The 25,444-nt window shown below is 42.2% G+C and overlaps 1 protein-coding gene across 3 annotated transcripts in view; it reads left to right on the top strand.

The window, feature by feature from the left end:
- Positions 1-25,444, top strand: part of CNTNAP5 (contactin associated protein family member 5) — a 792,545-nt gene that overhangs the window by 433,031 nt on the left and 334,070 nt on the right. For all 3 annotated transcript variants that reach the window (XM_041739874.1, XM_041739876.1, XM_041739875.1), the window contains exons 9-10: positions 4,209-4,358; positions 7,159-7,330. In XM_041739874.1, coding sequence (XP_041595808.1) covers positions 4,209-4,358; positions 7,159-7,330 — 322 coding nt within the window. The remainder of the gene's footprint in view (positions 1-4,208; positions 4,359-7,158; positions 7,331-25,444) is intronic.

Genomic DNA, 25,444 nt, shown 5'->3' with positions numbered 1-25,444 from the left:
ACAAAATGGAAACCATAACTACACATACTATTTAGCCTGAGTTTTTCACTTACCAGGTTTTCACATGCATTCTTGGACATTATAATTTTTAATGACTACATTATATTTTGTATTATTAAATACACCATATTTGATTTAGCTAACCTGGAAACATTGGTAATTGTGAATTTTTGATCTGTGGAAATAATAGTGTTATGAACTCTTCTCACGATAAATCTTGGCTGCAGCTCTTGTACTATTTTAGGATTAATTCTTTGCAATATAATTTATGGAGAATGAGGTATCATATTTTAGGGCTTTTTTATGTTGTTTGATATTTTGCCTTCCATTTAATGCACAAACTTACGTTGCCACAAACACTATATGAAATTTCTTGTTTCCTACTAACTTAGTTGTTATCCACTAACTCTGCATATTGGTTTTTATGTTTTGTCTGGGAGATGGCAGATATTATTTGACATCACTCTGAAGGTCAGAAAAGTTACATTTGTCATCATCCAACATTCTTTCCAGAATCCAAATCCCACGTTTGAATGCTTAGAACTCCAAAGTGACCCTAATTACACCTCCAGGGGCTTTTCCCCAGCAGGTGTTCCTGACCTCAAAGCTAGTGCTTCCCCATTTTCTCCACTGAAAACTTCTATTCTTTCAGAACTTTTTGTCTCAGGGGAGGTTTTGGGGAGGAAAGCAACCCAATAGAATTGATTTTCCCTAATTTATGTATAATTAATAGCATTTAAACCTGTACCTTTAAAAAAAGAATTCTTAGAAACTAAACCTTGAAGGACCCCTAGCACTGTTATATATATTATAGTTATTAACAGGATGAAGTAGGAAGGAGGACCTAGGCAGAAAGCAGATTTTTAGAAGGAAACATATCACTTTGCTTGCCTTGGAATTTGTTCCCAGCTCAGCCCCTCTCTAAAACCAGCTTTTTCTTTCCCAGCTTCTTTTCTCCCTCTCTGGAAACCTCAAATGGTGTACATTTACCTTAACCCAGGCTGCACAACTGACTCTGGGGATCTTTGAAACCTCCAAGGCCTGGGGGCCACCCCTGAAGCCTGCCTTAATTAACCTGGTGTGGGGCCCAGGGACCTGTCTTTTCAGAAGCTCCCCAGGTGCCCTTTGTGTGGTCAGCATGGGGAACTACTGGCCCAATAATTTTCTTCAGAAGAGTGAAGATTTCACACAGGCTCCCCTGCAGGGACACAGGACCATGGAGGAAAAGATCAAAAAGATCAAACCAAAAAGAAAAGCAGAGTAAAAAGGGAAGGAAAAAAAAAAAAAAAGAAGAAGGAAAAATGGAAAAAGGGAAAAAAAAAACAACCAACCAAGCAATTGATGTTAAAGGGAGTGAGGAGGATAGTGATCTGAGAACTGGGGGGCGGTGGGGGAGACCCAGACTCAGCTTTCAAGGGCCAGTGCTCTTGCCCTGCCACTCAGGGGGGTCAGACTTATTCTTTTAGGCCATCTTCATTAGTAAAATGACTAGAGGATGTATCTCTGATTAGGTAGGACACTCCCCTTGATCTCCGTCTGTGGCTTCTTTCTTATTGTATCCTGATGCTTAGCAGGGCACTGGGCCCTTAGGGGCTATTTACATCCTCTAAACTGAATTAGTTACTGACTCCTTCCCAGTTTAAACAGTCTATAGATTGTCTGCAGATGCAGTCTCCTATGTTATGCAAATGTATTTCAATCAGTATGCAAATAAGGGTAAAAAGAAGTAAAGACATACAGCTGGGTATGCCCCCCAAATGCCCCTGCCAGAAGTCAAATGTTCATCACCAGGAAACATCTGACAGAGCCTCTACCTCATTAGCAGAGACCCTGTGGTTAGGACCCAGACTCTGGCTTTTGGGAGGAAGTAAGGCCGCCAGGTTGAGCCGCCCCTGGGTTCACCCCTAGCAGATGTTCAGGGCTGCAGTGAAGACTGCTAGGGAGCTGGCTGGAAATGCAGGAGGGTCCCTTACATCTGGCCTATTGTGAGCAGATGGGGCACAGCTGCCCTGGTGCAATGCAGCTGGGCCCCTGCCTGGTGCTGTGCTTCTCCTTGGGCAGCTTCTCCAACCATCTGAGAGCTCAGGGGCACAAGCTCTTCAGTAGCTGTTCTGAAGAGCCCTGCAGACCTCTGCTCTGATTTTCAGGGCTTGCTTCCCAGCTGGTTTCTTAGGGACTGCTCCTGTAGGCTCTACTAAGTCTTATCCCTTCTACCTCCAGAAATAGCTCTTAATCCATCCCTTGCTCTCCATTTTCACTGCTGCTACTTTGGCTCTGAGATTCTCATCATTCTGTCCCCTGGGGCCAGCGCAAAAAGTAGACTCCCTCAGTTCTGCTTCCAGCCCTGATTCCTCCCAGCTGTCCTCTGCCACCAGAGTCTTTGGATAAGTATCTCCAGCCAGGTCTTTCCCAGGCTAAGGACTCCTCATGGGCTCCCTTTGTTCCAAAGCAATGATTTTCATTCTTGGCTATACATTAGAATCACCCAAGGAGCTTTTAAAAAATTCAGATGCCTGGGGTGTCATCCTCAAAGATTCTGATGGAATGGCTTGAACAAAGAACTCTTCAGAATCATTTATCCAAGGAAACTGTGGAAACCCATTCCTTAGTTTGGCATGCCAGGCCCCTGGGTGATTGATTCCTTTCTCATTTGCCTTCCTGTTGTTTTCCCCTGCTTCTCATTCCGGACCTTCGCTTTTTTTTTTTTTTTTTTTTTTTGTATAGGCTGTCTCCTGGACTCTTGCTTTATGAGTAGAGAGCTCTTGTGCATTTTTCAGAACTTCCCTGAACTGTCACTATCTCAGTTGTGAAGCCTTTTTGGCACCATCACATGCCATTACTTAGGCTTGCCTTCTTCTCTGCACCCAAAATTGCAAATGTTGCTCTTTGCTTGCTTGTTTGTGTATCCCACTACCCTGAACTCAAAGGACAGTATTTGAATCCTTCTTACATATTTCTCTTCTATTTAGTGATGGACCATAGACACCATGTGCTGTTTCTCTCCACACTTCCAGATATGAGGGACCATTTTGCTGTTACTACTCTTACCATTTGTTTTAGCTAACATCATTGTCTACTTACGATGTGACATGGACTGGGCTAGATGCGCTCCTGTAGTAACTACTGTATAATTCTCACGATGGTGTATAAGTACAATCATTTCCCTCATTTTGCAGGGGGAAAACTGAGCAATAAAAGTAAGAAGGCCACTCAACACCTAGCAAGGCACAATAAATGCCTGTTGAGGGAAGACATGCGTGGTGGTGTGCTGTTGTCACAGACACATCTTTGGGACCAGATTGGTGAATAAGATTATGTTTCCTTCAGCAAGTACTTGGCACCAACAACCTTAATAGATGATGTATTTTATAGAAGGAAATAGTTCCAATATTCATGACTAATTCCCAAATCAGATTCTCAGTCAGATAGGCCAGCACGGTCCTGTGCACAAAAGACATTTGGGGCATGAGAACAAGAGAGGAATTAACTTGTAATCAACACCTACCATGCCTGCAACTGTCTTTGAAACTTCCCTACCAGATCTCAATTGATCCCTTGAATGATAACACAAACTACGAATTATGATCTTTGCAGATGATAAAGCCAGAGTTCAGGGAAATTTTCACTGGATAACTCAGCCAGTGTCACCTAATTAGTTAAGGAAAAATGTTGGGATTGAAATAGTCTGTTACTTCTCTGACAGGACACTGCCTCTGCCTGGCACATCATTAGAATATACCATGCTTCAGATCTATTTTTGATTTTTTACTGAAAAAGGCAGATAAGGCGTGTGTGGAAAACTGTGAGAAAACTAAAATCTCCTATAACCCCACCACCCAGGGATGAAATCTCTATGGGCATTTTGAGATTTTCTCTTTCAACCTTTTACTCTGCATTTCTATCAAAAGGTCAATTCATTTAGCCACGCCTTTGGTTGTAGTATACAAATTTGTGTTTTGCCCTTTTGTTTTGAAACCAAACATGTTAGATGTGGTTCAGCCACTTTGAAAATAATAGAATTAAAGTGGTAAACAGAGAAAGAAAGGTGAAATTTGTGGAGACACTGTGGGTTTGGTTTAAGCACAAGGAGACATGGGGAGCATACTGAGGATGCACAGGAACGCAGCAAGTGAAGAGGATGAGCCCCACTCGCTCCAGACCTCCCCAATCAATCATCCCTATGCTTGCCTTTCCTGTTTCTTTTGCAGGCAGCAGCTTGAATGATGGCTTGTGGCATTCAGTTAGCATCAACGCCAGAAGGGACCGCATCACTCTCTCTCTGGATAATGATGCAGCATCCCCGGCCCAGGATACTACCCGTGTACAGATCTATTCTGGAAATAGCTACTACTTTGGAGGTAAATTCCTTAGCTTTTGAAAATAAAAGAGGGAGGGGGAATGCAGTGAACAATTATTTCTCCCTGATGATTCTTTTTCGTCAATTTGACTATACTGTCTCTCTCTCACACACACATAAGTACCCACTCCCAAAAACAAAATAATGAGAAGCCAACTCTCTAACAGCTGTGCAAATATAAACTATCTAGGTCAGTTAAGAAGAAGAAAAAAAAAAAACTAGCTATAAGAGCCAGTGTTACATAACATGTCCAAAGGAGATTTTTGTAGTCATGCCAAGCCCTGTGATCACATTGGGAAGGAGAAAGTCAGCTGAAAACTTAGAGAATGTGTACTAACAGTCAGCAGTATGTGCAGAAGGAAAAATCCAGGTGGGAAGGCACAACCAGCATGTTCAACTTTCTAGGCTATTCCTTTGCTCCTTTGCGGCCTGAATCCCTATCTGTTCATTCCTTCCTGGCATCCCTGCAGGCCATCCTCATGGAATGGGGCTCTAAAAATGGGGAAGGTCCATGAACTTGTATCTCCACATGGAGCAGACAGTACAGAACTAGCGCTCTCCATCGCTAGGTGAATCCCAGGGAACTTCCCTATGATGAAAACACAGGGCAAACTAGAACAGATGAAAAATATGTGACTAGGAATTCACTACCTTTTTATGGATGTATGTGCATTTATATTTACTTCTTTCAAGGCATTTATTTCATTAAAAATATAGTATCTAATTTCCTAGTCATCTGTTTGCATTAGAGAAACAGTCTCTGGAGAGTAATCTCAATTACTGTGTGACCTTGAGCAAGACACTGAACTTCCTTGATTTAAGCAAGTCCCTGAACTTCCTTATCTAGGACATGGGGAAGCCAAGCCAAATTGTCGGAAAACTTGAGTAAGGTCAGCATTTAAGTGTATAGCCCAGGGCTTCCAACAGGGCACAGAATGACAAACTGGCTTTGACTTTTGCAAATATGGGCATGGGCTGCCCCTGTCCTCTGGTTGCTAATTCTTTTTCCATTAGGAAACTGAAAGGAAGTATTGTGTAAAATTACGAAGTACAGTCTCTGAAATGGATTTTACAAATCACCTCTCTCATGTCATGACATGTGGTTAAGCTTTGAAATACAAAATGAGCTTTGTATAGGTGCAGCATATGTATTGGGGCATCCTGGAAGAGAATCAGCATAGAGCAATATTTTTGTGGTTTGATTTTTAAGGCCCCAGGAAGGGTCTCTGTCCTTCATTCTAAGTCTTTTCCACATATGCAAGGACAATGATTCCTCCAAGAAGGGAGCACTTCCATTCACTGCAAATGGTCTTACCTCATTTAGTTCAGGTAGCAACTTTTGAAGATAGGCAAATTTAGCTCATTTCACAGATAAAATAAGACTAGTGTTTACTAAGGTAATATAATTTATTTAAATATTAGAACTGGGATTCACCCCCAAGTCTGTGTTCTCCACAACCCACTAGGTTGGGACATCTAGCAAATGTATCATAAAGGATGCAGAAGAAGAGTTTCGGGGGTCCCAGAGATCCATGTCAGGGAGTGCATAATTTTTGGCATCATATGCAATGTTCACCAGCAAAGAGAGAGAAACATTCTTACACTTGTTTCTGGGGAAAACAGTGTTCAACAATGATGGCATCTGCAATGCTTCAAAGGGAAAATGTCTGCCTTCCCCAAGTTAAGGGGGCACTGGGTTTAGAAGGTGAAGATTTATCTGTGATTTAAACAGTATTTAAAGAAGCGACCCACATGTAGACTATAAACTTAAGGAAGGTGAAAAATGAGTTTGAGTAATAATAGTTAACTTACATAAATTCTCTCTACAGCTTCAATTAGAACTTGTAGCATCTCTCTTCATTTTATAGTGTGCCTGTGAGCTGTTAACCAGCTGCTGGGCTTCAGCCCAGCAGTGACTGTCTATTAGGAATGGCTGAAATAATTCCCAATTATTTATGGGTTATTGCCATGTCTTCAAGCTTGCATTCCCATATGCTCCGAACCTATTAAAACCATTGGGATGGAGTTTATAAAGAGCACAAGCACTCATATACCTATGTTGCTCTGTACCTGTCTTAATGAGCAGTGGATATGCCCTGGATGCAAGCTACGCTAAATTAGTGTAATGTAGTTTTCTTTAAAGAACACTCTTTAAAAAGGTATGGTGTTAACCTTTCACGTGTGCTATTATAGCCCTATAACTATGTGCCTTTAAACACCTAGTTCCTTTGGCGTTGGCGTCCTTTGGTGCCGTTTGCTTTGCGCAACTCTTCAAAATTCCAGTTACATTCCTATGTGTACCTTTTTCAGGAACTAAGCCTGTTAATGCTAACAATTAGCCAGACAATTACTCTGCCACCATTCTTACCCAAAGCATAATTTCCTTTGAACGTGTAATTCAGAATTGAATTGTGCATCTAGAATGTGTTTCAAGACAGAAGCAAAATTCCCAAGTAGTTATAATATGTTGCCTCCTTGGGATGAGTGAAGTATAGCACGCGGTGGAATGGTGGATAGCTTACCAACAGGCAAAAAGAAATAGGAATGAGATAAATGCTGTAGTATTGGTATTCCCTTTAACACATTTTGTTTTTTGTTCTGTACAGCGATTGAGGACACCCCGTTTTGTACCAATTCTGTCCCTTCTGTGAGAATGCTAGCATTTACAACAAAAATGCATGCACTGCTGTGAATGAAAAAGCCCCAGAATAATTAGACCTCCAGGTCCTCCATCAATAGGTCGCCAAAGCAATGACTGATCATTTCAGTATTCTTCTTCATTTTTTTTCTCTGTCCCACAGGGTGCCCCGACAATCTCACCGATTCCCAATGTTTAAATCCCATTAAGGCTTTCCAAGGCTGCATGAGGCTCATCTTTATTGATAACCAGCCCAAGGACCTCATTTCAGTTCAGCAAGGTTCCCTGGGGAATTTTAGTGATTTACACATTGATCTGTGTAGCATCAAAGACAGGTAATTATTGTCTCTTCTCTGTTCTCCCACCCCCTTCCCGTTCTCACTGTTCTAAATATGAGTTTCTTTAAGCAAAATTCTAATCCACTGACATTAGCCACATTAGACATAATTGAGTCGCCTAATGGAAAATATTTCTGAAAGGATTTCAGGCCCAGAGAAAAATGGTTTAAATTAGTTGAGTCTCTCTTCATGTTGACTTGCAGTAAATGGGATATGCAAATTAAATCAAAATACAAATTTGTGACAGGATTAAAATTTTATGCATAAACAACATTTGATTACTTTGAAGTTAAGAGTAAAGCATAAAGGAGGGAGGGATTACTTCTCTCTTAAACCGTTTTGTTCTTTACTGTAGTGAGCCTTTCTAATGGGGGCAGATGAGCATTAGGCTCTCAAGGTCTGGAAGAGAGGTTCAGGTGCTGCCAGTGGTGCAGGAACTGCTGGGGCAGCTGGCTTTTGCTTTTGCTATCCCTAACCTATTGCTTCTGTGGCCCAGAAGAGACCAGGCTGCAGACAGAGAGAATCAGCACTTAGACTCTGCAGCCCACAAATCTAGCAGAAACTCAGTTTCTCTATTTCTTCTGGGCTCTGACTCCTTTTATATTTAAAGTTTCTAGGATCAAAGACATGCTGCAGAAAATTAAAGAGGATCAATTCTGATTTTTCAGCCAGGTTTATCATGATCTTCATGTTTTATCTCTAGCACTTACTTCCTTTATTCTCACAATTATACTCATCCCCATCAAAATATCATCTATTAAGTGGGTGAATAATATATGTTACGTGTTTGCCTGTGTGTTGGTCATACAGGGTCTCTGCTCAGGTCTCATCAGGGAATAAATTAACCGTTACAATAAAGTACAATAAACACCCAAGAAGTTCACCCTTATCTGTGGGACTTATGGTAGCCACAACTCCGTCTGGCCTTAGGGAGAATGAGGTCGAGAAGGTTTTTAAGAAGTGGTGCTGAGCTGGATTTTAAAGGACAAGCAAGACTTAGCTGAGGAATGGTGAAGGGTGCTCAGGTGGGATGGGTTTTCAGGGTGCAGCATGGGAAATGACATAGAAATAGAAGAAATCATGGCTGGCAAGTATTTTGTCAATTTGAGGTGCATATTTTTCATTTTAAAATCTCTAATATCCGGACACATTTTGCAATCAATGGTGCATCATTTTTCGATTGGCAACATTTCTGTCTCAGTGGCATATAAAATAATGGTATGTCTTGCAGTGACTAGTGTCTCAGAGTCAACAAAATATAACTTGGTAGAGTTGGGTACATCACTCCACCACAGTGACCTACATGGTGTGAATGTGGCTAGAGATGGGGGCCAAAAGTCACTATGAAGAAATTTGTTTGTTTGTGGAATGCTGGCTCCTGTGCTAGGTGAGAATCAGGAAGGAAGGCATGAGACTTGCTTCTTAGATGGAATACTCAGGAAAAATTGAAAAGGATGAATCAAAGAGAACCAGCCCAGAGATGGGAAGGTAACTGCCTCTGTCCCAGGGAGCAATGATGAGAAGTAGCAGGTGCCTCTTCTGAGCAGCACAGAAATCAGCTATGCAGGTTGTGTCCTCTGATGCTCAGAATGACCAATATAATTTGATGGAGCTTTATGTGCATGTTTCTTTGTTAATACCACTACACATGGGACCCTCAACAAATCACACAGACTTCCTGCCTCTTCTGCTTTTTTTTTTTTTTTTTCTATTTGACCAGCTGGAAAAGTGGGTAATAAAATGTGTGCTTCATTAGGATGTGTTAGTTTAGAGACCTCAGAATAAAAGATCCTACACAGAATGGTTGCCACCTCTATAGTCTTTATTAACAACGAGAGGGAAGCATCCAGCTTCATCAGCCAGCAGAGCCTTTTGCAAAGTGGAGATCAATAGAGGGAACATTTATCAGCCGGGATCTCTTATGATACCTTAATTTCTAATCAAGGACGCTCTCATTATTTTCGATTACATGAAAGTCATTGCCATCTATACTGCATCATTACTTTTGTGTAATTGTAGTCTGTATAATTGTATTACATACAATTGTGTTTTGGTTAATTATATAATAAGGGATTGTGTTTAGTTTAGTGAGTAAATGGTACGTTTTTCTTGATTTACCAGACAGTGCCTCTAACAGAAGGGGATACTGTGGTAAAAGGCTTTGCTTGATTAGTTGTTTCTTGAACTTATATTTAACATTTGTTGGAGAGGGGCAGGAGTTAGAAAAGCTAAGTTGTGTGCTTTATTTTTAATGTGTTGGTCAACTGAAACTGATTTAAGGGCAAATGCAAAGTCTTTGTCTACCTCTAGACATTGTCTACCTGCTTGCCATTTAGGGGTGGGGTGTGGTGTGGTGGAAGAGGTTGGGGTAGAGAAGTCTGGCTGTGTGTGTATTTTCTTGGCTCTGTTTTTTTTTTGTTTTGTTTTGTTTTGTTTTGTTTTGTTTTGTTTTGGTTTTGTTTTGTTTTTAACTGTGTTCCATTCTGGAAAGTCCAAGAAGAACAGCCTTTGATCCGGCCTAAGTGTCTCTTTTCTCCCAGACTCAATTCTCTGTCCCTTCCTCTTGGGCTGTAGAGACCCAGGCCTCCTTCCAGGCTTCTCTGTGATTGCCTGCCCCAACCTCCCTCTCCTCCGTCAGAGTGAGCCCACCTGGCTTCTAGAGATACTCTGCCCTCTCATTGTCGCTTGGGTTCTCAGTTCCAGTCACTGTGGGAAAGCCAAGGTAGCATTCACAGAAGAGGCCAGAATTTGAAAAGCATCTTCTAGTGGGGGTCCCTGTAGCAGGTTGCCTTTGGGATGTCACCTTTGCTGCCCAGCCTGAGCAAATTCACAAGCTGGCCATGAGACAATGCTGGCAACAGCAGGGAGGGTCCCTTCTCAAGGATTAAGGAACCTAAAAAGTTTGAATTTTGATGAGGGCAAATTAGTAAGTCTTCTAGTCTCAGGGAAGAAAGGAGGTGGAGTAATTGGCCTGGCCCCAGTCTGGCAGCCAAGAGTGCTGGCTTTAGGAGGCTTGATCTATAGAACTGCCCGGTGCCTGGCAGTCCAGTGATGAGTTAGGAGGAAGAGGTAGAGCATCCTTGTAGGAATCACATTTGGGATCAGAATGGAGCACTCCCAGCAGACCTCACACGTTTACAATAGTCTTGAGAGCAAAGTCCCCCTCAATAAATGCTGCATTCCATGAACAACTCTATCGTACCCGCAGGGACTCAACCACATAGACATTGAATGAAGGAGTCAGGCAGCCCTATATAGATATACTTGGGTAGCATTAAGAAGTGGTAAGAACTGCAGAAGCCCTGGCAGTGCAAGGGCATCATTATCCCCATTTTTAAAGAGGTAAACTAAGACCTGAAGACATATGTCAATTTTTCCATGGTCACAGGATTGAAGTTGTGGTTCAGAGTTGAACCCTGCCAGTGTTCTCTCCCTGTACTTCCACTCGGCAGGCACTGGCCTGGACGTGGCAGTCACTGTGTGTCTGTGGCTCCTAAACAAGGCACCCCATCTTTTGCGTAATTAGGTTTTTCAGTGATAATCAGCATGTTAAATTCTTTGTAAACATTAGGTGCCGAATGAAATTCCATTTAGAAAGGGGACAGTCAGAGTGGTGCGCATTGTCAGGCAGGGTCTGAGTGAAGTAAGTCCTGGTGGTCCAGGTCAAGAAGTACCTTTCCCAGGGATTTTTGTTGAAAGATCTACCAAGTCCATTGGAGGAGCCATGCCCAGTCCCGCTGAGTCCAATGTCCAGAGCAGAAGAAACGAATCACCAAATGTGTCTACAAGTTTGATTGGGAGACAGGATCCAAGGCATGAAGCCAAACTTGGAAGAGCAAACAGAGACACTGTCTGAGATGGGGGCAAGTGGAAGTTACACCGAGGAGAATTCATTAATCTCCGTGCAGGTGGCAGCAGGTTTGAGAGGTGATAGAATGTGTTTAATTCCCAGGCTACAGTTTACCAGCACATATTATTTAACGTTTTTGCTTCTGTTTCTTCTTTTGCAAAACCAAGATCATAAAAATGATAAAACCTACCTTTCAATGAGAGTCAAATGAGACAGTGTGAGAAATCAGGTGCTCAGCTCCATGTCTAGTAAACAGTATATACTCAGGAAATAGTCTCCATGTTAATTCCCATGGCCAAAGGTTTGCTAGCTCTCTAGATGCATGGGAAGAGGAGAGAACTCAGGTCATCCTCTGAAGTTCTTCCAGCCCACCATGGCCAAGTGATCCCTATAGCTTCTGGGGTGGATCCCCATAAATATACCTCACATGTGCCCTCAAATCAGTCTTTTCACTGACTTGGACTTGGTGCTTTGATTCCCACTTGTTCAGAGGAGCTGCTCCTCTGGGCCACCATCAGCCATGCATTAGGAAAGCACCCATCAATTTGGGTGCCAAGGTTGCAGTCTTTGGATTCCCCCCTCAGGGCCTGGATAGGATAAGGAAAGCATGTGGTCAATATGCTAAGGACACAAAATTTAAGGCAGCCTTTGTTTCCTGGTTCATGCACCTGCAGACACTGAATTTACATAAACCCGGAAGTGCATGCATCAATACATTTTGCAGGTGAATTCCAGCATGTTTATGTCAGAATCAATGGGAGGTTCTTCTTAAAACCCAAATTACTGGCCCTACCCCTAGAGTTTCTGATTTTACTTTGATGGGCCAGGGAATTTGCATTTCTAACAAATTCCTAGAGTACTGGTAGGCTGGTCCAGGGAGCAGTCTTTGAGAATTACTGCCCTAAAGCCTCTGATCCTGGAGGTGGTGGGATTGTGTAGATTCTCTACAAACGTGGTGTAGATGTGGGAGAGAGGGATGGCTGCCTGCACCTACGGGGCCCCCAAGCAGCTGTCCTTCTGAGAAAAATCTCATGGGGTCCCTGATGAGTCCCGGCAGGTCTCTCTCAATGTTCATCTCCAAAGGGATGTTGAAATCAGTCCATGGGACACTACGGGGGGAGGGGCACAATCGAATTCCATCTCCCTCTAGACTTCTCTGGTTTTGTCACTCAGCTTCTCCCTGGCTTCCCATTATAAATAAAACTTTTGGGAATATAAATGAAAACAGTTGGATCCTTAGTAGCCCCTGAACAAAGGGATATTTTGGTGTGGTGGGAGTGTGGGTCTTAGAGTGGCTGCAGCTACTAACAAACATAACTTGTCTTTGCATTCTCTGGGGGACAGTGGACTTGCTGGCCCTGCTGACAGTCCTTGTCCCATTTTTCTCCCTCTGCCTAAGCCTTGGGTGGTGGCAGTGACATTCTAGTGAGAGTGACTCCACCCACCAAAACATATTGCTCCAAACCTTTATGAAGATTCATAGAGACTGACTTCATCTCGTCTTCTGATACCTAGCAAAGTGTCTCTGTGGTCACATGTCCCATTTCCTGCCTCCCTTCCTCCCAGAATTGTGGTATTGAGGAACGTCCTTGGAGATCATCCAGCTCTGATTTTGCGTAGAAGTTAATGGAAGTCTAGCCGCGTGTAGCAAAGCCACATAGAGAAGTCTAGGTCTTTGCTATTGCATCCTGTGGGGACTTTTTTGCATTGACCCTTTAAAAAAATGAGACAATTTGCTTGTTCCAATGAGTGAATCACACGTGAAACGCTGTTTTAAATGTCTTGCAGCCAAATAAGTTATGAAATGTAGCTTCTCACTCTATAAACCGCTTCCTTTTTCCCCAGCACACATTGGTTTAAGAAAAGCATCTGCTAAACTCTCCGGTCAAGATTCTTACCTTTTTGGTTCAGAGTTTGGAGTGTTGTAAACACTGAGAGTGGAGAAGCATTATTTTGGATGACCTCCCATAAACAGACTTATGCTAAAGCCCCACTCTGGGTGTGGGAGTCTGTTAAAAACAGTAGGCTATATAAAAAGATTACATTGCCTGGTAATGCATATGTTTTAGTTCTTCTCTAAAATTGAAAGCCTTTCCGCTGGGTGCCAGAAAAGCCATTGTAAGGCCAATGCCCACACAATCTGAGCTTCTAACTCTAAAGTGAGAAATGCTACAATATGGTGTTCTCCTTTAACTCATGGGATGGAGCCAACATCAAAACAAGAGCACTTCTGCTGTTTTTATTTATCATTTTAGTCGATTTCGTGAAGGAAAAGAAAAGGTTATAGTTTATGTAATAGCCACTGTGCAGACATTCTCTAAATATGATTTCATTTAATTCTCTTTGCCATCTTGCAAGCCACAGAGTGGTTGTCAAAGTGCGACTCCTAGACCAGCAGCGCCAGCAGCACTCGGCAACTTGTTAGAATGCATAGTCTCAGGCCTCAACCCGTACCTTCTAGATCAGAAACTGAGGGGAGTGAGCAACCTGAGTTTTAACAAGCGCCCCCCACTCCCCAGGTGATTCTGATGCACATTCAGATTTGAGAACAATGGGGTTGCTCCATTAAAGTGATTTTAGGGATAAAATCGCCCCTAATTAGGAAGGTTCAGTAAGCTGCCTGAGGTCACGTTTTTAGTATGTGGTGGAACCTGGACTCAAATCCAGATTTTGCTGATTCTTCAATCCATAGAGAGGCGGAGGGCCTTTTGCCCAAAGGGCAGAGAAAGAGGAATGATGTGTTCTGGTATCCAGAGCAAGTCAAGGGGATATCACGGAGGAAATAAGATTTCCAGGACTTGATGCATGGGCTGGGTTGAGGGCGGTCAGGCAGGGCTGTTTCAGGTGGGGTGGAGTGCATGATGCTGGATCTGAGAATGGGTGAGGTGCTGGATGTTTGTTTGCCTGCATGGGAAAGGCTGCAGTGACATCAAGGGGTAAAAAGAGAACTTAGAGTCAAGGCCATAGGGAACTTGAAGCAAACAAAACAGTTTAAAATCTAAATAACAGGCCATATTAATAGCTAATCCTAAAAAATGCTGACTGTGCGTCAGGACATTTTATAAGTGTTTTGTATATATGATACATATCCTCACACTACCCCTACGGAGTGGGTCATCTTATTAACTCTGTTGTACAGCAGAGGATTGAGACACGTTGGCTTTAAGTAACTAGTCCACGGTCACACAGCCAGCACATGGCAGAGGCTGACTGCTCACCAAGGAGGCTGGTTGAAGAGATCCGGCCTGTCCTTGCGCTCAACCACTGGTACCTTCATAGCTAGGAGGCATCCTACATTCTTCAGCGGGACTGCAAAGTGCAAAATGATGTACTTTCACCTTACGTCCTAATCATGAAGGAGGTTGTATTACTACAGGAAGAGAAGGGACATGGTCTGCAATGGCTGGCCCACCTCTGATGCCTGAGGGGTCCTCCTAGCAGCTCACTGTCACCACCTTGTGACAAGTGCAGTGGCACGTGAGCGAAAGCCTCCACCTCTGTTTCTTTGGGCTGGTAAGGCAATGGGGGAGCCTCAGAACCCAGAACTCAGACTATCTTGAGGAGGTAGATGTGAGTGGATTTGTTAAGTGCTAAGTTCCATCTAAAAAATAACCGATTTACTCACCCGCTTATTAAATGAGGGTTACTCTCCCCACCACCTATCTTATATACTTCTTTGAAAGTCAGAGGGTAGAGGGACACTGGAGGAATATGGAACCTGGCTTTGATTTGAATATGTGACCTTGAACGAGTGCATCTGTGTTCTGTTACCAACCTCATCTCTCTCAGTCCTTGTTTTTACAAGAAAAGTGGATCATTATCTTGATGAAATGGCACTTCTCTACCTGTGCGTGTGGAAAGGCACCAGGATGCCTTTGATTAGTGGAAAACACAAAGTGCCAACAAACCCAGCAGTGGCACTTCCTCCTGTCCCATCAGAACATGGTGAGACCGACTTCTTCCTCACCAGCTCAGTGCTCTGAAATATTGATGTAGAAAACAAAGCCAGAGCAACGAGCTGGGTGTATGATCCCAAGTGCTTCTGGGGAGGAAGGATTCATTCTAGGAGCTATTAGTTATGAGGTTGAGGTGAGCTGTGCACCCTCAGTAGCAGGAAGAAGATGTCTTTCCAAGTTAGGAGGGGCTTGGGGCATCTCTCCTGAGACATACTGGCTAAGAAACTCAGATGTTTTAGATGACATAGAAACCAAGGAAAACTTTTGATCTGTATCAAAACATGGAAAAAAAAAAAGAGGCTATTTTAAATTCTTAAGTCACTTCTGGCAGGCAGTGCTTATATTTAACTGTGCAGAAAACATTTCTAAATTAATAAGAACGCAGAGATTTTTCTTGCTCCCTTCACACAATCATTACCTCACCAAGCCTCCCCCGGCACCCTGATAAAGGCTCCGTCTGGTTCTCTCATTCTCCGAAGAGTGTGCCTTTCTATGTGGCCAATGTCACATTCAGTCTTTTTCCTCATTTACACTGATGTCCACTCACTGGGCTGCTGCGGCAAAGCCTCTGTCACCTTTCACACTCTTTTCCCCTGGTCTAAAAGCATGCATTGGGGCTCATTGTAAGCACTGTTTAGGGGCACAGTTGGAAGAGAAAAGGAGCTTAATATGTTTTTAGTTGGGGAAAGAGCAGATCTGACCTGCGATAAAATGTCCTCACCTGTTTCTAAATTTAAAATCAGTTGTCTGCTATTTTTATCTTGCATTAAGATATCTCACAGGAAGTTCTGGGAACTCGAATCTGGTCTCCTGGGTTTTACTGTGACCCGGAATTCTGAGTGCTGCGTTTCACCACCACCCCCCTCCACCCCCACTGCCCACCTAACATGCATGGTCGGCGTGATGATCCACTATTGCTGTAACCTCTCCACAAAGGGAACATTGGCTTCTCTGGGCAGCAGATAAGGAAACCCACTTTCACCTAAATTCAAGAATTTACCTAAGGACACAATCAAACTCAGGCTTTCAAGGGGATAAGGCCTCTGCTGTTTACATTAAGCCTGCCTTTGGACACAACCAGTCACTGAATCTCTGCATATCTCAGCTCCCTCTATGGTCAAACGGGGACAACGGGTGAATTTTGTCACTCCAGGGGGTTGATGAGAGCCATGCAATATTATTACTGCCTACCCCTTGGACTTGTGGTAAGGATTGACTGAGAGGAGGAAAATCAAAGTTCTTAAAGTTAAAAGCAAGGGAGACAGAAATGGATGGGTCTGTATGTATCTCAGCGGGCCAGATTTTAGAAAACCCATATACAGGCAGAAAAAGATGACACTTTTCTGAATAATTTACCTACATACATAACCCATTTTATTTTTTTGGACAAGTGATTAATGGTTTCCCTTGGTTCGAGTTACAGATTTGAAATCTTCCCTCCAGGTTTAGCTTCATCGTCAACAGATCGCTTCAACATGATTTACTAGGGTCTTTCTCTCCTAACATTGGGATATACTGGGGACGGAGCGGGAGATTATGTCAACACCTGGAAAATGCAAAGGGAAGCATTACAAATGTAAAGCAGATAGTTATGCAAGACAATATGGACATATAAAACTTTATAGTCTCTAGACTCGTGCAATACCTCATGTGTCCAGAACACCATTAGCTTTATTACGACAAAAATGTCATTGTCGTCTTGCTACCTGCTTTTATCCGTGCTGAATAACATAATTTCCACTGTAATAATTGGATAAGAGCCTATCCTTGCTTTCAATATTAAAATAATCCCAGATGGCATTAATCAGCTTCAGGTTTACAGATCTGGCCAAATAATTTTGTTGAGAATTACAGAACCTCCCACTCTGAAATGAGATTCATATGCATCAGCGTCACCATTTGCACAGATACTTACATACACAGGACACGAAACATGGCCCTGTCCAGTGAGTCCTGGTGTACTCTTGTGCCTGCTTGCTGAGAGACTGTCCCTGCTCTGCTAATCTTTCTCTGGTGCCCACAGGTTCAGCAAATCTTTTCATAGGGCATATGTGCCAGGCACCTTCCCCCCTGCCGGAGATCCAAGGGTGTGCAAGACAGACAGTTGCTGTGGTCCTCCTGGTGTTCTTAGATCAGGAGTCTGTTTATGACAATTGTGGGTCATTCATGCATTCATGCATATTTCATTCATTCGTGCATGCATGCATATTTCATTCATTCATTCATTCATTCATTCATTCATTCATTTAAATCTTGCATTTGGAACGTCTCTGCCGGGCCAGGTGCTGGGTAGGAACTGAGATTGTATTTATGTCACAAACAGAGTAGATTATCCCTGACTCCAGAAGCTCCACAGAGAGACACAGATCTTGACCAAAAAATCGTGGACGTAATCATATGTTGCTTCCAAATATGATGATTGGCATGAAGTGAATACACAGGTGCTAGAAGAGCCTGAGAGGAAAGCTAGTTTGTAAGGAGGTGGGGGCCGTGTGTCAGGAAGAGGAGACGTAGGTGTCCTTGTCTTTAGACTCTGCCAAAAGAACTGTTCTGAGGTCACTGACAGCCTGGATCAGTGACTTTTCTCAGAGGTTTACACTTTCTAATGCCTCCTGCAAACCTCTGACTGGTGATTCTGATCTCAATGCCCTGCCTGTGGGTCCTCTGCTGAAATCACTATTTTCTGTGAGGGTGAGGTTATAAGGAATGGAAAGGTTCTGCTTTCTTTCTGGGGTAAAGGATTCACCTTTACCTTTCTAGTAGCTCGTTTTTAGTATTATATAGGCTGTCCCTACGCTTAGCAAAATAGAAAGAAAAAACACAGCAAGCCACAAGTCCACATCTTCCCATCCAAGATGAACCCCAGTATAAAGGTGGGGATGATATTTCAGCTGGCAGTTTGGTAAAGCCCAAGAATCTGAAAGTGACAGGAACATATGCATTTTAAAGGTCATTCCAATTACCATGCTTACTCATGCTAAGCTGCAACTCCGGGGTTCTTGTGAGAAGATCCACACATGGGGGGGGTGGCAGGGGATGAGAACATGTGGTTGGCAGGTACTTGAGCAAATAGTAAGGAGGATAATACAAATTACTATTGTTTCCAGTGATGTTAAATAATTCTTCAACATCTGAGACATCTGAGAAGAGTGGGAGCAAGCGTTGATAAAAAGCAGGGCAAATCCTCACAGTTCTAAAAGCTGTGATGCCATGACGTCTTTTCCTGGAATCCACGTTTTTACATGGTCGTATGGGGACCCATGAGAAGAAACCCTATGGAAGAGCTCTTGGCTGCATTAAATTTCCCATTTGCAACCACTTCATTCTCCACATCATAGTGAATTTGTAACACAACTTTTCTTGATAGAATTATCCTAAATGTAGAGGTGCTTTTTTAGATAGGGAAATAAAATAGCGGAGAACTATTCTCTTAGTGGCAATTTAAAATCTCTCTTCTGCTTCTTGAAATATATATTTTATTACAAGTCTCACTGTGGTGAAATTCAGATTCTGTGTATGCGTGTCACATGTTCTCTGGCACTTGATGGAGCAAGGCATTAAATACAAAGATCCACGACCCCCTGCTTACCTTTTGAGGTTTCCCCTTGACCTCTCCTCCCCTTTCCTCCCTTTTCCTGTTCACCTTTATCTCCTATATTAATGCATCATTCTACCTATATGCATTTACCGAGCATCTTCTGTGTTCCAATGTACTTATAATAATATAATCTCTGCCTGTAGGAAACTCAAGAGCAAGAGAGCCAGGCAAAAAAGCAGACATTGTTCCCAGGGACACTCATGGTGCTGAGGGCCATGGAGTCACATCTGAGCTACATTTTGACAGGCAAGCAGAAGTGAAAATAGCAGTGGAAGGGTATTCCCCAAATGGGCATACTCCCTGCCCCATAGCAGCTTATCTCATTCCAGCTCCCAGGCACCAGGCATTTGGCTGGAGTTCCCTTCCTTTTGCCCAAATTCTGCCCCTCTCTCAGCAACTCCTCCGGATCCCACTTATTCTATCCAGTGTCCCTGACAGTGCCTGATGTTCACCAAGACCTTTCCTTCTGTGACTGTCTCTAGCACTTTAGTCTCTCTTTGATTTAGCTCCCAATCATGACGGTTACCTGTTTTGTATCTATATCTTGCCTTCCCAGAGAAAGTTCTTGATTCCTACTGATGCCTCCTGTTGAGAGCACATGCTTTGCGATTATTGTTGAATCTATTGAACCTTAACAGCATCTGCCATCAGTAGCTGGACGTGAACTGGATGTGTAACTGCCAGAAGTCAACACTCCTCTTGGAGTTAGATGTAACACTTCCTCGAGAGGTGGAATGAACTCAGTAATCTTTAATATCTTTGCACATCCCAAACTCTGGAGACGGTTGTCCAAGATTTGGGAATTAAAGCCCTTCACCTCTTTCTCATATTGAAGACTTCCCAATGTGGTTCACACGAAGTATCAGTCTATTTGAATAGATAGAGTGCCTAATAAAAGCAGCTGGTGCCAGCTGTCATCGTTCACGTGGTGTTAAGTGCTCCTTCTGCAAGCACTAGCAAGCAAGAGTATTTTTGTTTAGCAAGGCCATCATAAAATTAGACAAGCAAACCAGAGCAATGTATTTGAGCAATGTAGCCTATAAATATTACAGTGGAAGGAAGCATGTGAGCACATTATCCTTATTACAATCTTATACTTTAAGAAAAAAAGTGGGGGCAGCTCTGCAAGAGAAGGCGAGTCTGAATAGAATCCAGCTCTAGAGGAACATACAAAATGTCTGTTGTGATTGTCAAAGAATGTCACTCGTCTTCTGGTAATAGGATCTAGGGAGCGCACCCCCTGGATGCGGTGAGCTCTCAACAGCCTCCTGGAGGCTGAGTTGGGAAGGCTTGAGAAATTGGCACTGTTTACCTATTAGGAGTGGGATAAAATTAAAAAAAAATGATACTGAGGGGTGCCAGTGTGTCTGTAACTCTGTCAGCTGTTTATCTGCAAGTGAAGTCATTGAAGAAGAGTAAAGGTTTCCTGCGAGCCCAGAGAGCAGCTTCAGAATCATATACAATCCATACTCTGTCACGGCTTTATTTTTTCTCTTTCTTTTTCTGAAGTGCCTGGCAGAGACTTAAACAACATTGTTATTATTCAGTGGGCTATGTCAAATTCTCTAGTGTTTTCTAGTAACATAGAAAGCTACTTCCAACTTTTGCTAAATGCCATATAAAGTCTCTCCGTAAAATATTTAAGATGTATTTTTTTTTTCTTTTCCTATGAAGTTTTTCTCTTGGTTGTTTTTATACTATACCTGGAATCACCTAACTTTAGTAGAATTCAGCCATGGGCAGGGTGCCATGCTAGGTTTTATCCTCTGCTAATTATCTTGCTCAAATCTATGAAGACCTATATTCAAATGTTTAAAATAAACCATTCTCATTTTATAAAGGAGAGAACCGAGGTTTATAGGTGCTATGTGACTTTTTTAAGATTATATAGTTAGCAAGTATTTTCATTAGAAGCCAATGGGCTCCCAAACAACTCGGAAATAAAAGGAATAGTGTTGCCCTGTCAAAATTAAGCCAAACATCTCATAGTTCTTAATGGATTATCTTGAAGATACACAGCAACTATGCCAGGCCAAGTCATACCTGAATTAATGGCATCAAATGCAACACCTGCATTCTTGTACTCCTGAAGTCAGAGTGAAGCACCATCATGAATCTCACTCTCCCTCCCTAGGAATGGATGAAGCCTATGGGGATGTAATATAAATGATTGTTTCCAGGAATTGAATACTAATTAGACTAGAACTTTACTGCCCAATGCAACATTGGGCAGTGATGGAAATGATCTCTTTTACGTTGTCTACACCTAATCACTAGTAATTATTGAGAACTTGAAGTGTGGATGTTATGGCTGAGGGAGTGAATTTTTAATTTAATTTAATTTTAATAAAATTACATTTAGATGGGCATGCGTGACTAGTGTCTACCCTATTGAATAATACAGGACTAGACTCTCTGCTGGTGCGAGTCCTCATGGAGCTATAGTTTTTCCCCTAAGTTAGCAACCTCGGGCTGCACCTGGGGTAACTCTACAGATTAGGCGTGGGCCTCAGAATCAAGACCCAGTGAGTGGATATAATGTCAACTGTAGCCACCCAAGCTGTATATGACCATGGCATACCTTTCTATACATTTCCTCACAGACATTTATATCAGAAGAGACAAGCATATCACTCTTTGCCTTAATTTCTCCCAAGATCCTGGGCAGACACGTGCTTTAACTGTTATTAGTTCAAATGTCAAAACCTTTACATTATGTAAGAGATAACTCTACTACACCAAGTATTCTTTTGCTGTGTCTGTTTACCAGTTCAGAATTACCTTCAAAATAAGGATATATTTTGAGCAAATATGTACTTATAATCTAATTCTATATCATCAATCAGGTTTTAGTTTCTAATTTTTTAAGGAAGAGAATCTTCACTTTTTAAAAATCTCAAGTATCATAGAATATGCTAAAGTTAGTTATTGTTAGGTCTCTAAAAGCTGCATGCCCGAATCCAAGCAATTTGGAGTAAGAAGTGGACTTGAGGCCAACAAAATCTGTGTGAGTTCACTCACTAACATAGGTTTGGATCTGTGTGTCTGTCAGAGAGTACTGACACTAAACCCAGAAATTCTGGCACCATCCTTATTCTGATTTCAAGTTTAACTGACTGACCTTCTGCTATTTTGCAATCCATGAAGATTCCTTACCTACACGAAAAGGACATATTGGACAATCTGGCGGAACTATCAAGCCCTTTGTAAATTATACTCTTCAATGTAAATCCACAAATTGGAATTCTAGTAGACACTTGTGTCTTGCTAGATTCACTTGCATGAGTCACAATACTGGTGATTAACGGTCCTGGTAATTCGTGAGGATTGGATTATAGTGTTTGCAGGTTGATACCCATCCTTGGATGGGATGTTTTCCAAGGTAAACACCATTTAATGTGGTCTCTGTAGGCAAATAGTTGACTTCACCTGATTATTTGTACCAGCACAAACGGCCTCACATAAAGATTCATACCAGACTGCAGATGTAAACTTAGCACAATTTCCAATGCTATCAATGGAAAGTAATCTTAAGATTTGACCCCAGCCTATTGGAGAGTAGCTTAGATTTCCGAATGCATAAAAATCACTTGAAATGCACTTTTAAAATGCAGATTTCTGGGCTCTACAACCCCAGAAATTCTCATTAGTCCAAATGAGATGGAGACATGGAATCTGTATTTTATCCAACACCCCAGGATGTCTGTTGATCAGTCATTCAGAAATATTGTGTCAGCAGATTAAACAAATTTCCTTATTTTGCTCATCATAATACAGTTGCATCCAAATTTTCTCTACACAGTGGGAAACAACACTCCTAGTTCTGCCTGATGTTAATGATATTCTCGGAAAACCAATTGCTTTGTTCAAATAAGTTTGAGAAATGCTGGAGTAAGTAAAATTAAATGGGTTTCTTTACTGCAGGATTTCTCAATGTGTCATGTGGTGGTGGTTGTGTAGTGTGTGTGTGTGTGTGTGTGTGTGTGTATGAATGTGCACCATGCACTTAAAGGCTGTACAAGAGGTGAATTAATTAGAAGTTCAGAATTTCACGAGTATATTTGACCAGGAAACCCTTTTTTCCACAAACTACTCATCCACATAATAAACTTTTGGACATGATGCCCTTATGTATATAGTAAGTACATCAGAGTAAACACTGGGAGGTGGTCAGTAGTGTAGACAAAGCGACCTCAAAAGTTAGCATTAAAAAGAACAAGAGTGTCATAAGCAGACATTAGACTTCCTTTTTCATTTTTCTCAATAAAACAAATCGAGGTGATTCCTCTGCCTCTTTTCTCCTTCTAATTTTGTTGCATAGAACTTCTGCATTTGGTTTGTACACGCCCAGATTTACAGCTTGCCTTTTACACTTCTATAATCTTAAATAAGCTATTGAATATGTGATCTTCACTTTCCTAGAGATAGTGACAACTGTCTTACAGGGTTGTTTTAGCTGAAGTAATTACTGTGATAGCCTAACACTAAGTCTAGCATGCCAAACATAACATTTAATATATGGTAAAGAAGTTAATATTTTTTTTCACATATATAATTGTTTGGGGAAATTCAGGCATTAAAGGGAAGAGCACAGTGTATAAGTTATTTCCTAAAGCCCTAGAGCTCAGCAGTTTAGCGCTTGCCTTCGGTCCGGGTCATGATCATGATCCTGGAGACCCTGGGATTGAGTCCCACGTCGGACTCCGAGCATGGAGCCTGCTTCTCCTTCTGCCTGTGTCTCTGCCTCTCTCTCTCTCCCTCTCTTTCTCTCAATAATACATAAATAAAATCTTTAAAAAATAAAAAAAAATAAATCAGAGAGAACTGTCAGCATGCCATTCAATTGCAATGGAAGAAAAATACAATTAATGAACAGTTACAATCTGAACTTTGCCATATGGATTACTAATTTTGAGAAGAGACAGATTAGTGTAGGCTCAGAACACGTGTTCAGCTTTAGGATGTCACTTAAACTCAGCCTAAAATGACAGAGATTAGATTTTTTAAAAACATTTTATTTGTTTATTTGAGAGAGAGTGAGAGAAAAAACAAGAAGCAAGGAGGGGCAGAGGGAGAAGAGACTCCCTCTGAGCAGGGAGCTGGATGCCAAGTTTGATCCCAGAACCCTGAGATCAAGCACTGAGCCAAAGGCAGTGGTTTAACCCACTGAGCCACCAAGGTACCTGACAGGGAAGGTTCTTAGGCAAAATTGAAAACCAGTGAATACAGGCAGTGTGCAGATTCCTGTGTTAAAATGGGGACTGTGGGCAGTCCTTTAGAGGCCATCTATAATTTTCTGTGTCTAGGACCTCTCATCCTTTATTATCTGGAACTGCTCCTTCTCCTTCCCTTCCCATCACATACTTCTGTAGAACTGTACTCTTACATGGTTCCTGGCCCTTGGCCAGGGTGGATTGATCCATTGCGCTGGGCTAAACTGGTCTCCCCTAAGGAGTCCCAAACTTGACATTAGAGAGAAAAATCCCTTCCTAATAGAGGACACCTTAGGTTCAAAACTTGGCCATTCACAGTCATACTTCATGCCTCATCGGGGAAGGGAAGATACAGGCAGACTGAAGGAAGTCAACCCACAGAGCAAAGCAAAGGCCAGGGAGCAGAGAATCCCCTAGCTGTGTTCACCTGCACAGGTTTGCCTGTTCTGAGGTCCAGCTGCATCCCTGTTCTCCTTGCTGCTTGGGGTTCCACTCTTAACTGTATTCTGTGAGCCTGTGCCTCCGCCTTGACCTAGGATGGCTTATGTTTTGAGGACTTTCAACCAAGGTTCTCCTGAAGAGAAGGCTTTTCATATCATATTTTCCATACTTGTAAGTTAGATAATGAAGAATCTAAATAAGCCGAAAGAGGAAAAAATGTATATATATGATGGTCATAGGAAGGATTCCACATTTTATTTCTTGTTTGTGTTCTTCATAATCTCCATGTGCAAGGGTCATAGAATTTTAGCTCAGATTTGGGGCCTCTGCCCAGAACAGACACAAAGTCAGGGACCAAGGAAACTATTCACTGGCTGTGAGCGGAATCATTAGCAACTGTCTGTGGCCAGTGGTTTGGCCACTAAGCAGGTCATGGCGCCTGAGTGGTTCTGGTCTCTGCTATCTTAACCTCTCAAGTCCCAGACACAGATCTTAACTCAAACAGAGCAGGAAGCCAGGTTTGCTGCTCAAGTGGACAGGACACTGATGAAACTTAAATGAGCGAAGATGAAGTGTGACCTTTCTTAGCAACTCCTGAGGTTAGCAACAGAGAATGGAAATGTCAGATCTGCATAGACAGGCCAAGTAGCAAACCCAGCTTAGCAGACCAAACGTCTCTCTTCATGTACTGGGCAAAACATATCTACTACAAAAAGAAAGAAAATAAAATACACAGTCTGGGTCTGTGTCATAAACCGCCGATAAGTATCCATGAAAAAAAATGAGTTTATTGACACTTATTCATGTTCTGTCAGGCCTTATTTAATTTTCAAAATGATTTAGAGATTATTTTTGCCTTGGTTTTACTAACAAAGAAATTAAAGCTCAGGAAAGCATAAATAATTTTGAATGTCATACAAGCTAGAAAATGACAGACAAGGATTTGAACTTGGATCCTCCTAATCTGAAGTCTGGGTTGTTGGAGGGCACCCAGTCCCCTCCCCAGTGAGGAAGGCCACACTGTCCTTCTGCAAGGATGCAAGGGGACAGTCC

This window comes from Vulpes lagopus, chromosome 24 (assembly GCF_018345385.1).
Source record: "Vulpes lagopus strain Blue_001 chromosome 24, ASM1834538v1, whole genome shotgun sequence".
Classification (NCBI taxonomy): domain Eukaryota; kingdom Metazoa; phylum Chordata; class Mammalia; order Carnivora; family Canidae; genus Vulpes; species Vulpes lagopus.
The sequence above is the reverse complement of the archived record's forward strand: the minus strand, read 5'-3'. Positions and strand labels throughout refer to the sequence as shown.